The 14,156-nt window shown below is 44.4% G+C and overlaps 1 protein-coding gene across 2 annotated transcripts in view; it reads left to right on the top strand.

The window, feature by feature from the left end:
* Positions 1 to 14,156, top strand: part of VARS1 (valyl-tRNA synthetase 1) — a 623,655-nt gene that overhangs the window by 416,030 nt on the left and 193,469 nt on the right. For both annotated transcript variants that reach the window (XM_044083285.1, XM_044083286.1), the window contains one exon: positions 11,306 to 11,411. In XM_044083285.1, the coding sequence (XP_043939220.1) occupies positions 11,306 to 11,411 (106 nt within the window). The remainder of the gene's footprint in view (positions 1 to 11,305; positions 11,412 to 14,156) is intronic.

The following is a 14,156-nucleotide window of genomic DNA, read 5'->3' as shown; positions in this document are numbered from 1 at the left end:
GTATATCTGTGTGTGTATACATATACATGATCTGTTGAAGACTGTTTAAATCTTTGTGGGACCGTATGATTTGTAAAGTTTAAAGAAATCCTGGACTACTGGGTTCCTGATTGCTCGGAAGATAAGGTGTAGTTGTCATCTGAGGAGGCTTATAAGGCACACAGAGGAAAAGTACTTCTACTCTTAAGCCAGTGTTCCTTTTTGTTTGGCACCTCTGGGGTCTTTCCAGCTGTTTGTCTGAGGATGCACATCCCAAAGAGGGTGTTGTACTCTGAAATCGGTCTAATCAGTGCAAATACAAGGGGACAATAATATCTTTAGCTGTGGATGATATTCCCTTGGTTGCCAACTGTGTCAGTTAAAAGGATTTCTTGACAGCCAGTGCTACGTGGTGCTTGCTCAAAGGAGAGGGAATTATCAACCCAGGTTCAATGTCTCTACATTTTCATTTTAAAGTGGGGTATTGTCAGTATTACGTGTTGTTTGGATAGTTTCTCTGCCATTTGCCACAGTGTTGCATTTTTGAGCATTTAATTTAAGCCTATTTTCACTACAAAAGGCATTTATAAGTGTAAGTTCCTGCTGGAGGGCTTCTGTGTCAGAGGGGAATTTGTCAGACTCTCATTTTGTAGTTGTCTGCAAACTTGATTAGCCATGGGTCTTGATTTTTAGTCTGTAGATCACATAAATACTGGACAAAATCTGTGCCAGCACTGAGCCTTCCCGGACACCATTGGTCACCTTCATGTTTTCTGATACTGCCCCTGTATCTTGTGGGTTTTGTCTTTTAGCCAGTTTGTCTATCTTACAAGGGGTGTAGTTGTAACTCAATTAGTTTAATTGTGCTAGTATGAGGGATAGTGTGAAATGCCTTGGCCAAATCAAGATAAGCTGCGTGTGCAGTTTGACTGCTGTCAGCAGCTTATTTTACCTCAAAGAAGTTAACCAGGTTCATTAGATACAAGCTACCTTTTACAAAACAAAATTGCTGTGGGTATAGTCTGATAAGAATTTTGGTGTCTGGGTCAATCAGATGTGTGGTAATGTGCTCCATGGCTTTACAGCTGGGACTTGTCAGGCTGATAAACCTGTAGTTGCTGGGATCAGTAGTAGAGCCATCTTCGTGGTGTGGCATACTTCTGTGACTGAGCCTGTAGACAGACTCAGATTAACTAACTTATGGAGAGGTTCTGCCAAGGTATGCTTAGTACCATTTAACAAACCGCCCTGTATGATGTTTGATCCCATGGAGGAGGTGTTACTTTGGGAGAGCAGTTTTAATACATGTTTTTTAGTGATGGTAGGGTTTTTGCAAGGCAACGAGATTGAACTGCATAGGGTAATCGTTTCAATAGTGCATTTTGCACTAAATTTGCTACTAGATTGGCAATGTCCACAGAGTCCAAGTAGACTTTTCTGTTCAGTACAAGTCCTATACATAAGTAGCTATGGTTTAGTAACAGATGCACAACATAGCTTCATGCATGGATTCAGTACAGTTACAGCACTTTACTCTGTAACTTGTATACAGTGATATGAATTATATACTCTGCAGAGATGGTTTTAGAAGTGACTTTGGTATTTGAAACCATAGACCGAATCTCCTTTCTTCTAAATTAGAAAGTCTAAACTTTGAACCAAACACAAATTGATGTGAGATCAAACTAACAGATCATTTTAAGTTTCGGGAAACTTCATAGTTTCTGAAATAGAAACCTTCACCCATGGGAGCCCAAGACCACTGTTGTTCTGGCTGTTCATTAATGGTGTAACAGTGGAACTGTTCTTGAGTATTAGCCTGTATGCAGCTGATGTCTTAACAGCACTAAAAAGTCAGACAAAATGCTTTTTGCCACCCCACCAAAACTTGAAAGTATTCCCAGTGGAAATATAACACACAATAATCTGTTCCCCCATTGTAAAGCACTAGAAATACATTGCCTAACACTTGAACCAAACCTGCCCTTCGAGCTACACACTGATATAGGAGTGAAGAAAGCCATGTCCCAACTAGAGGCATGTTAGATTCTCACCTCCTGTTTCCTGAAGTTAAATAGCTAAAAACATTTGATTCCAGAAATTGAATACATCTTACCTATAATTGCACTGTATTTCAGCAATAACTCAAACATTGTGAAAGTGTAAACAGAATCTCCAGAGTTGCTTTTCTTACAGACATCAGAACACCTCATTTTGATTTATTAAAGAAATTACTTTGGCTGCCAGTAGCATAGAGCAATGTTACTTAACTCTCCATTCAAATTTTTAAAATGACAGTACTGCCCACCACTGAGCCTCATAACCAACCCCCAGCCAATGCTGTACAATATAATAGTAGCAGTGACATAGATTTTAGATCACTATCTGACATGACTACCGTGGAAAGAGCATTTAGTTAAAAAAGACCCAGCTTACAAAAATAAAATGGTTGCTACAATCAGAAATAATAAAGAAATACATGTATTTAAAAGCATTCAAAATCACTTTTCTCTTTTAACAGCACACATGCATCAGAGAATGGATACTAACTAGGTTAATTGTCTCTCTCAACTTTGCTTCTAACAAATTTTGGCAAAACTGCCTGATAAATTCTTCTATGAATATGTAAATAAGTGTGAATGAGTTGGGCAACTGCATTCAAGTTCATATTCTGTCTTTAAATCTAGCATATAACTCGCAACTAAAGTTGTGTTTAAATATATTTAAGCATATTTTGTTAACCATATAATAGACTATTGTGTATTTAAGAAAATGAACATTTTCTTTGCTTATCATTAATTGGTACCCATTTTATGCTTATTCAGATTTTACAAGTGTACTGTGCTTAACTTTGCTCAAGTATGAGCATAGGTAATGACTGGAAAGGGTCACCAACCAGCCAATAACAAATGCAAATAAACAAACAAGCAAAATTAATAAATATCCTCCCTCACTCCCAGTGTGCATCATTGACATTTCTCTGTAGCCTCTGCGGTTTCCTGTCAGTTGGGCAAGTATGTATTTACCAATTACTTATTAGCAGTGTAGTTCTCAAATGATCACTGTCACTTGATGTCCTTCAAGGATGCATCTGCAGTCATAACATATGGGTTGCCCTGCCTCAGGCAGCCCTTCGGTCGGCCGGATTCCAAAGTCTGGGTCTGGCCTCTGCTGATGTCGCACTTGCTCCGACGTCAGAACGTCTGGGGTATAAAAGCATCAGCAGACGCCATTTTCCTCGGTCTTTCTTGCCACGCGGTGCCCGAAGCAGAAGCAGTTCGCAAGTGCCAGTCGGCCAGCTCCTTTGATTCAGCTACCGAAGACTTCGAAAAAGCTAAGTACCCCGTTGGGGACTCTTTCTTGCCTCAGCCGATGTCAGATAAAGTAAATAATTGTTTAACTTGTGGGAAACAAATACCTCATAAGGATTTCCACTCTTACTGTCTACCTTGCTTAGGCCCAGACCACAACGTCTCAGCGTGCTCTGCCTGTGCTTCCTTCAACGCTTAGGCGCCAGTTGTAATCGGAGTTTGCAGAGGAATATTTTGGGACTAACTTTGCTTATGTAATGCCGTCGGAGACTCCGACTTCAAAAACGGAAGGACAAGGACCGACCCTCGCTGAAACCTCGGTCAGGCCTACCGCGAGTGTCTCTGTTTCGGCTGAAACAGAGTCCTCGGTGCTTCCTATTACCGAAACCTTACAACCAACCACCTCGGCCTCAGAGGCTCCGGCCGAGTCGGTTATTGAATTACCTACGGAAACCGGTGTCCAGGACATGTCCGACACCATTCCTTTAGACAAATCCACCCCTGCACGTGGTGCAGCCAGACCCCCTGCATCCATGTCCATTAAGGCCTTCTCTAGGGCTAAAGCTGCCAGACTTGCCAAAGCCTTGCCCCCCAAGTCTGCCTCTGAGGCCTTCTACCAGCACTCAAATTCTCAGCTTAGCTGAAGACCTTATCTCCTTAATTAAAGGTTCTCAACCTCACCCGGACAGGGGCTCTCTTCCACCTCCAGATAAAAGGCACAGAGTTGAGCCCTCTGACCCCCACTCTTCAGATGACTCTACGGATGAATCTGTGTTGTCAGAGCTCCAGCAGGAGGCTTATTCGGCCTACGAGGATTCTGATGCTGAAGAATCTATTCCTTCGGCCTCCCCTCCTGAAGAATTTTCTTTTGGTGAGACACTGAATTCCATGAGGGAGCATTTTCAATGGCAGGGCCAGGAATTTTCTGATTCCAGAAAAAGATTAAGGACCTTTTTACATTTACCTCAGCATAGGCCTTTGGCTATACCTCCTGTTTTGAATGTTGATGATGATGTGTACACTGATGCTAGTACAGCCCCTGATTCTCTGCCTCCGGCTCCTGCCAAACCAGATAGGTACTACAGGGTTCCGGATTCTCACTTTCACAAGGCCCACACTGCAGACCCAGAAACCATTTCACAGGGCCCTAAAGGGGTTGCAGCTGCCACTGCTAAAAATCCTTTACCTTCTGAAAGGGAATCTCGAGCTTTAGAGCAATGGGGAAAGAAAGTATATACCTCTGCAACTCTTTCTATGAGGGCATTAAATTGTCAATTCCATATGATTCAGTACCAAGAGTATTTGTTTGATGAATTGTATAAGAAACTTTCCTCCTCTGAGCCCCTTGACCGTAAATCTCTTCAGGATCTGGTACATAACTCACAGCAGGTTAGCAACAATTTTCTGCAATTTGGCTATGATGCACTGGAAGCTTCAGGTAGGTCAGCAATGACAGGGCCAGTTATACGAAGGCATGCCTGGTTGAAGGAACAAGCTCTACCGGACCATGTTAAAGCTAAGCTCCTGGATGCTCCAATGGAAAAACAAAAATTATTTGGTTCCACAGCCCAGGAGGTCTTAAAGAAGTATGAAGAAAAGGCAAAATCTGTGCAAACAGTCAAGGATATTCTGCAGGTACAACCACCGAGATTCAGCAGAAACTGGCCTACTAAGAATTGGTCCTTTCCAGATTCAGACAGACCACAGAGAGGCAGGAACAGGCGCATACAGAGGTAGGGGGCAAGCTAGAGGCCACTACAGAGGTCGTCCGTGGCAGCCACCCAACCAGAGAGGTAGTGCAGCTACAGCAACAACAACTGCTACACCAGGACAAACACAATGACTTACTTCTGACTCCACCAACCAGGGCTCAATTAGAAGCACCATTGGGCGGAAAGCTTTTATTTTCAGAAAATTGGCATTACATTACAAGGGACTCATGGACACTGCAAATAATAGACAAAGGGTACAGGTTCCATTTCCACACATTGCCAAAAAGACGAGGAATGCCAGACCTGCCACCAAATCAGAGGGCGGAGGCTTTGAAGCAAATCACCAAATTACTACAAATGAAAGCCATAGAAAAGGTTCCTCTCTCAGAACAAGGCCAAGGTTTTTATTCAAGGCTATTCCTTGTTCCAAGAAAAGAAAAGCAATGGAGGCCTATTCTCGATCTGTCCGCACTGAACACTTACCTCATTGTGCCGAAATTCAAGATGCTGACCCTACAGCAACTTCTTCCCATGCTGGGCAAGGAGTCTTGGCTGGTGACTCTAGATCTCAAGGAGGCATACCTGCATGTCCCCATTCGACAAAGTTGCAGAAGACACCTCAGATTTCTTGCAGGATCAGAGCATTATCAATTCTCAGCATTGCCCTTTGGCTTATCTATAGCCCAGAGTGTTCACGAAATGCCTGGCATCAGTAATTGCACACTGCAGACTTCAGGGGATTCAAATCTACCCATATCTGGATGACTGCCTGATACAAGTGGACAGCAAGACAAAATTGGTAAAGGACTTGGACTATGCCATCCAGCTGCTACAGGTCTTGGGATACACAGTCAACATCCAAAAATCAAGACTTGTGCCATCCCAAAGGATAACCTTTTTGGGTGCAGATCTGGATACAACCACCCAAATGGCCTTTCTCACAGAAGAAAAGCAGAAACAGCTTCCAGATTACTTCAAGAATCTGTTAAGACAAACTCAGCTAACTGCAAGGAAAATCCTGCAGGCCCTGGGTTTCATGGCATCCTGCATAATATTAATCCCACAAGCCAGGCTGCATATGAGAAGATTACAATGGTACCTAAGGGGTGTATGGACTCAGCACAGTCACAGCTTAGAAACTCTGATTCCAATCATACCTTGCCTTCAGAAGGAATTCCTGTGGTGGGCTCTTGCCTGCCAGACCAACCGAGGGTTGCCTTTCTTGAAACCAAAAGCAAACCAAATCATCACCACGGACGCTTCAGACCGAGGTTGGGGAGCGCACATGGAGGACAAATTTATCCAAGGCCTATGGTCTCAAGGGCAGATGCAAATGCACATAAACCAAAAGGAAATGCTGGCAGTGATGCATGCAATCGAGGCTTTCAAACCTTTCCTTCAACAAGGCCACCTGCTAATAAGGACAGACAACACCACAGTTATGTGGTACATAAACAAGCAAGGAGGCACGCATTCCTACCCTCTATGCAGACTGGCTATGAATCTATGGGATCTTTGTTTGAAACAAAATATACAACTACAGGCCCAGTTCGTGCAAGGAAAAGACAATACTCTGGCAGACAGCTTAAGCAGAACTACCACGGATGCACACGAATGGATGCTGCACCCAGACATCTTCTTACTCATAACACAGGCATGGGGAAGGCCCATAGATCTATTCGCCTCCCCACAATCAACTGAAAATTTTCTGCACAAGGACATACCATCCACAAGCATGGAAAGTGGACTCTCTCTCATTCAGCTGGAAAGCCCGAAAAGTCTATGCTTTCCCACCAATCCCATTAATGTCCAAGGTTTTACTGAAGATCAGGGCAGAACAGCCAAAAGTGATTCTGATAGCTCCAGACTGGCCAAGGCAGCATTGGTACCCACTGTTGAAGAGCTCATCACAGACGAAACCGTGGCCTCTCCCATTATGGCCTCTTCTTCTGACGCAGAACAATTACAAGATCCTGCATCCCAACCTAAAGACCTTGCAGCTAACTGCCTGGAGAATACCATGACTCCTTCCCAGGACAGCTTATCCCAGAGGGTAAAGGACATTATTATGGAAGCTCGCCTTTCCACAAGGAAGGCATATTCAGCAAAATGGAAAAGATTTCTCAGTTGGAACACAACAAAAGGCCTTGATGTGACAGTGATGAACATGGCACATATACTGGAATACTTAGCAGAGTTGTTCCACGATGGCCTGTCTTATTCTTCCATTAAAATACATGCCTCAGCAATTTCAGCAGAATACAATGCAAATCCTCCTGTCTTTTCGCATCCCCTCTTAAGACAATTTCTCAGAGGAATCAAAAACATCAATCCTCCAAGGAGACCACCTTTACCTACTTGGGACCTTAACTTTGTGCTGGAAAAACTAACACATGTCCTTCAAGGATGCATCTGCAGTCCTTACAAATGGGTTGTCCTGTCATCAGGCAGCCCTTCGGTCGGCCGGATTCCAAAGTCTGGGTCTGGCTTCGGCTGGTGTCGCACTTCACCCGACGTCATTGCGGCAGTTATTCGGGTATAAAGGCATCAGCCGACACCATTTTCCCCAGTCTTTCTTGCCGCATGGCGCCCGAAGCAGATGCTGTTCGCAAGTGCCGGTCGGTCAGATCCAGAGATTACTACTACCGAATACTACTTCGAAGACTTCTATAAAGCTAAGTACCCCATTGGGGACTCTTTCTTGCCTCAGCCGATGTCAGAGAAAGTTAATAACTGTTTATCTTGTGGGAAACAAATACCTCATAAAGATTTCCACTCCTATTGCATACATTGTTTAGGCCCAGACCACGACGTAGCAGCTTGTCTAGCCTGTGCTTCTTTTAACCGATGGACGCTTAAATGTCGCTCGGACTTTGCTGAACAGATTTTCGGCTCCGATTTTGCCTACATTATGCCGTCGGATCCTCCGAAAATAACCATAAAAGCGCCAAAGAAAGGACCGACACTTTCATCGGTTAAGCAACGAGTGTCTCGGTTTCGGCCGAAACCGAGCAGGCGGTTCTTTCTTCAGCCGATAACTTGCCTTCTACCGAGGCCTCTTCTACACTGGTAGAAACAGCTTCTGAAATCCAGCCTTCTGTTGCGATTTCACAAGATTTATCAGACACCATTCCACTAGATATTTCTACCCCTGCGTGGAGCTGCTAGGCCTCCTCCAGCTATGTCTATTAAAGCCTTTGCCAGGGCTAAAGCAGCCAAAACTTCCAAACCTGTGCCTGCCAAGCCCCCCTCTCACAGGCCCAGCACCAGCTCCCATATGCTTTCTTTGGCACAGGATCTCATCACTTTAATTCGTGGATCCCAGCCACATCCGGACAGGGCCTCTCTCCCTCCTCCAGAAAAGAGGCCTAGAGCAGAGCCCCCTGAGCCAGTAGCCACAGATGATTCTTCTGATGATTCAGAACATTCAGACCCTCCTGAGGCTTCTTATTCTCCTTACGAAGACTCTGATGCTGAGGAGTCCATCCCTTCAGCCTCTCCTCCTAAGGAATTTTCATTTGGGGAAACCTTGCATGCTATGAGGGAACAATTTCAACACTTCCTCCATTTGAACCAGCAGCATCGGCAGATTCACAGTTTCTATCTTGGAAAACTGAATTCCTTCTGGCCATAACTTCAGCAAGAAGAGTATCTGAGTTACAAGCTTTAATGGCAGTGCAGCCATTTCTTATTTTTCATCAGGACAGAGTCTCATTAAGAACCAACCCAACCTTTATGCCAAAGGTGGTATCTAGAGTATCCTTGAACCAAGCAATTCATTTGCCTACTTTCTTCCCAAATCCACAAAATAAAGGGGAGAAACTACTACACACTCTGGATATCCATAGACAATTACGCTACTACTTGGACAGAACTAAAAGTTACAGAAAGACTGACCAACTGTTTGTAGCATATGCTGCTGGGACACAAGGAAAAGCAATTTCCAAACAGACAATCTCAAAATGGATAGGAAATTGCATTCGCTTTTGCTACTCCTTTCATGGAATGACTGTTCCTGTGAATATTAGGCCTCATTCCACGAGAGCCACAGCCACCACTACAGCCTTCCTAAGAGGGGTGGCTACCAAGGACATTTTAGAAGCTGCTACCTGGAGCTCCGTGCATACTTTTGCCAAGCATTACAATTTACCCTTATACTCCAGATCCAGAGCAGGCTTTGCTACTGCAGTTTTGCAGGGTCTCTTAACTATACCATCTTTTTCTTAGTACCTCCACCCCAAGATTGGCTATGGTATTCTACCCATATGTTATGACTGCAGATGCATCCTTGAAGGACATAGTACAGTTTTGTACCTACCATAAATGTAGATGTCCGATAGGTATGCATCTGCAGTCAGGTTTACCCTCCCTCCTTCCCCTCTGTGGTATTCCTAGGGTGCTTACCCCTCTATTAGCTAGCTGGGGGAATCTGTTGTGGTGTATTTGTTTGTATTGATATATTTATATATATGTATATATTTTTGCAATTTTTTGGCATTTTTTCCAAATTTAGCCTTCTTAGAGGGCACCTGGCATCTGGGGCAAGAAAAACTAAGGAAAATGGCGTCGGCTGATGCTTTTATACCCCAGACGTTCTGACGTTGGAGCAAGTGCGACATCAGCCGAGGCCAGACCCAGACTTTGGAATCCGGCCGACCGAAGGGCTGCCTGAGGCAGGACAACCCATATGTTATGACTGCAGATGCATACCTATCGGACATCTACATTTATGGTAGGTACAAAACTGTACTGTTTGTAGGATGGTGCTTGCTGGTTGCACAGGAAGTGAACTGGCTAGCATTGAGGTTAGGATGGTACTTGTTAGTTGTTATGAAGTGAACTGTCTGGCAAGGAGAACAAGTGCAGTTATATGAGGTGCTTAATGTACGTCTGTATATTAAGAGGGGTGCCTATGTTCCCAGCATTTGGGCAAGTTCCTGTTCCCTTTTGGCCCTTTTGTTCTTCCTACCCCTTGGCATCCAAGAAAATAGGTAGACTTGGACAAGCTGGGGGGTTGTAGCCATCGAAAAGGGATAGTGTTGTTTTGGTATACTCTCAACTCTCCACTATTATAGCTGAAAAGCATTATTCAGTGCCCGGTATGCCAGACTTTAGTGTAGGCATGCTGCCTGATAACTAGCTTGAATGGAAGGCTGACGTTTCAGAGTCCCCAGTTACAGGTAATGCAGTCTTAAGCCTTCTCCCAGGTGTAGTTCTTGTGGATAGTCTATACCAGCTGCTTCTCTCCGCAGATGGACAAACCAGCATCCACCACTGACTCCCACCCTTACCCAGATAGCTTCCCTAGCTCCCGAGGATGCTAGCTGAAAATGGGCGGTCAAGGGCATGGTCATGCTTGCATCAAGGCCAGCACGTTTGCATCATTGAACAGTGTGATTCTCCAGAATTTTTCTCAGTACTGATTAGTGGAAAGAATGAACCCAGCCAAGAAACTATGAAGGTGGTCCTTTCATAGGTCATGTAATAAGGTGTGCTCATACCTGATGTCTTCTTGCTCATTTTTCTTACTTATTCTTGCATCTTAGGTAAAATGTTTTAACTTTGTCTTACCTTTGTTCTTGCAGTACCTGTGACTGAAAACCATCATACTTTTTGTCCATGTGCTTTTTCCTCTGTGGGGCTGCCGACCATCTGTCCCCTCCTAATGGAGTTGTGCTTTGTTCTGATTTCGCAACAGGTGATGCACTGACTGTGGGCAAGGAAAATAACTGAATATAGGGGCTCTCATCCAAGTAGCTGCGGGGATCAGGGGAAGTAATTGTGTTCATAACCACGATCCCCGTGGCAAATGTACTTGCTCACTTGAGCAAGGGTCTGCACTACTTTCCTTAAGTGCATGTTCTCTGTTCTGTACATAGTGAACATGGGTTTGCAATCACCATGAAGCACATATACCTGTCCTATCAAGACACATGCTGTGCACCGTTTTCTCCAGTCAAGTACCAGCATTGCAGCAAACCAGACTGCCTTCCTTCCCCTGGATGGTTGAGCTGGCACTGGCCTGTCCACTCCCAACCTTCCTTACCAAGTCCTCCAACACTCTGTTCTCTTGGGCACATTTGGGGCTTAATCTTTGTCTGATCCATGTTACCTAGCTAAAAAACATAACTAATTTTGTCAACATATCTCTCTGCATTGGTTTCAGCATCTTTTTCTGTACATTTGAAATTATAAGTTGCTTTATTCTCAGAACTGTGCAATATGTTAATTAGGTCAGCTTTGAATAGATTTAGTCTCATGAGTTGTAAATCTAAATCTTTCTATTTTTAAATTTTTTTTTAGGATACAGATGGGAAGTACTGGGTGAGTGGACGTAGTGAAGAGGAGGCTCGGCAGAAAGCAGCAAAATCATTCAACGTCCTTCCAGAGAAAGTCTTACTTAGACAAGGTATGGGAAAGTTTTAGTGATGTGTTTTGGCTGATTAATACTGGAACACTCGGTTGTACTGCTTAAGCTACCAAGCTGCGGATTTGTAGACCTGAGTCTAAATTCCCACCTATCCACTCAACTTGCACTTGTGTTGAACTGTTTAACCTGAAAGGGGAACTTATGGTATTCATGGGTATACCTAGTTATGAAAAGTGAACATCTGTTAATCTCAAATGGCATTTGGTCTGTATATTCGGTCAGACTTGGAAGGACAGTATAACAAGACATATCTGCTCCTCAGTATGGTATAAAATTTTGTAACTAGTCATTGCTGAGTGATCTGCTGTGCACTGACATTTTGTTTCAGTGTGAGCATCTAGCATTTTACTGCTGAAAGGTTGTATAAAGCAGTAGTTTGCAGGTCAGATGCATTACGCCTGTCTGGGTGTGAGTGTGCAATCACAGTGCACACTTCACCACAGACTGCTAGATATGGAAACTAGGGATTGGTGAATATCGGTGTGAGTTTGATGTTCATCGTGTCACCCTGCTGCAGTCATCACACTTGGGGTTATCCTGTCGGCAGGCGGTCCCACAGTCGGCCAGAATTCCAAAGTCTTGGTCCGGCATTGGTTGCTGTCGCTTCTTCCCTGACATCAGTGCGCCAGGGGTATATATAATGCAACAGATGCCATTTTCTTCAGTCTTTCTTGCCGCGCGGTGCCAGAAGCAGTTCGCAAGTGCCGGTCGGCTGACTGCTGAGATTTTCGAATTCGAATTTCGGACCGAAGTCTTCTTTAAAGCTAAGTACCCCGTTGGGGAAACTTTTCTTGCCTCAGACCGATGCCAGAAAAAGTTAACAATTGTATTTCTTGTAGGAAGCAAATACCTCATAAGGATTTTCATTCTTATTGCATACCTTGCCTAGGCCCAGACCATGACGTCACTAATTGTCGTTTTTGTGCTAGGTTTAATAAGCGTACTATTAAAAGACACTTTGATTTCGCACAACACTATTTCGGTAGAAAATATAACTACACTATGCCGTTGGAGCAACTGACTACCGGCGTGCACAAAAAAACGCAAGGATAAGGACAGACAGCCCAGGCCTAAGCCAGATTCCGAGGCCTTGGCTGGTCCGGTCTCCGGTTCTCTGGTCCTCAGTGAGGCTCCGACGCAGCCCCTGACTGCCGCAGATCTGGAACCCGAGACCGCTTCGGAACTTTTGGCGGAATGTACCAGGCCGACGCAACCATTTTGCTCAGGCCCTACCGACGACATTGCTGAAAAAGATGGTGCTGCAGAAACGCCTTTGGTTTCTGAAGGCGTTTTCAGACCGACTACGCTCACCATTAAAACGCATCCTATTAAATCTAAAAGGACTGCACTTCAGTCCCCTGTTCAAGGCCCCATGCCTAAGAAACAGATGCTTAAAATGAATGAAGATTTGATCTCTTTAATCAGGGATTCCCAGCCCCCTCCTGACAAAAGGCCTAGACAAGAGGAAGATTATGCATCCGCTGAACAAGTGTCCATTTCTTCAGACTCCTCTGAGACCAAGATTACTCTTTCTCCCCTTATGAAGATTCTAATGCTGAGGATTCCATTCCCTCAGCTTCTCCTCCTGAAAACTACTCCTTTGGGGAAACTTTACACACTATGAGGGAACATTTTCACTGGGAAGGTCAGGACTACTCTGACTCGAAGAAAAGGCTCAGAGAGTTTCTTTTACTCCCCCAACACAGACCTCTTGCCATCCCACCAGTTTTAGACATTGTGGATGATGTTTACTTAGAATCCAGTTTGAACCCAGACTCTCTACCTCCTGCTCCAGCCAAGCCTGACAGATACTACAGAGTGCCTGATTCTCGCAAATTTCTTTATAAAAGCCCTGTTGCTGACCCAGAGACAATCTCCCAGGGTCCCAAAGGGGCTAAGGCCTCTATGGCTAAAAATCCTGTACCCTCTGAGAGGGATTCCAGAGCACTAGACAGGTGGGGGAAAAGGTTTACACCTCAGCCACTCTAGCTATGAGGGCACTAAATTGCCAATTTCACATGCTAAAGTATCAGCAATTTCTAATCTCTCAGTTAAAGCAAAGAATGACCACTCTCCCTCAACAGTCTGAATTGAAAGAAATGCAGGATCTGTTGCATGCAGCTGAACAGATGGGCAAACATACCTTACAATGTGGGTTTGATTCTTTGGAGGCCTCCTGCAGAGCAGCTGTCACTGGGTCTGTTATACGTAGGCATGCTTTGTTAAAGGAACAAACTCTGCCTGATCATGTTAAAGCAAAGCTTCTAGATGCTCCCTTACAGCAGGATGTTCTTTTTGGAGTTAAAGCAGAAGAAGTCTTAAAGAAAATGGAGGATAAGGCAAAATCTATGCAGACAGTCAAAGATTTCCTACAAGTACAGCCCCCTTGCTTCAGCAGAAATTGGCCAACAAACAATTGGTCCTTTCCAGCTACTGACAGACCACAGAGGGGTAAATACAGACGTCCAAGAGGCAGAGAACAACCACAAGCCCAGTACAAACCTCGCCAATGGGGCACTGCAACACAGAAGGGAGGAGAAGACAGGTCCCAATCTGCCAGAAGGCAAACTCAATGACTTGCACCTCATCTGGCCAAGCAACACTCTCTTGGCAGCCCCCTTGGGAGGAAAACTCACACTTTCTTCAGACAACTGGCACATTGTCACAAAGGATAAATGGGTCCTAGACGTAATTTTACAAGGATACAGATTCCATTTCCACACC

This window comes from Protopterus annectens, chromosome 9.part0 (assembly GCF_019279795.1).
Source record: "Protopterus annectens isolate FY-2018-M chromosome 9.part0, PAN1.0, whole genome shotgun sequence".
NCBI classification, from domain to species: domain Eukaryota; kingdom Metazoa; phylum Chordata; order Ceratodontiformes; family Protopteridae; genus Protopterus; species Protopterus annectens.
Note: the sequence above shows the minus strand (reverse complement) of the source record. Positions and strands in the feature narration are given on the sequence as shown.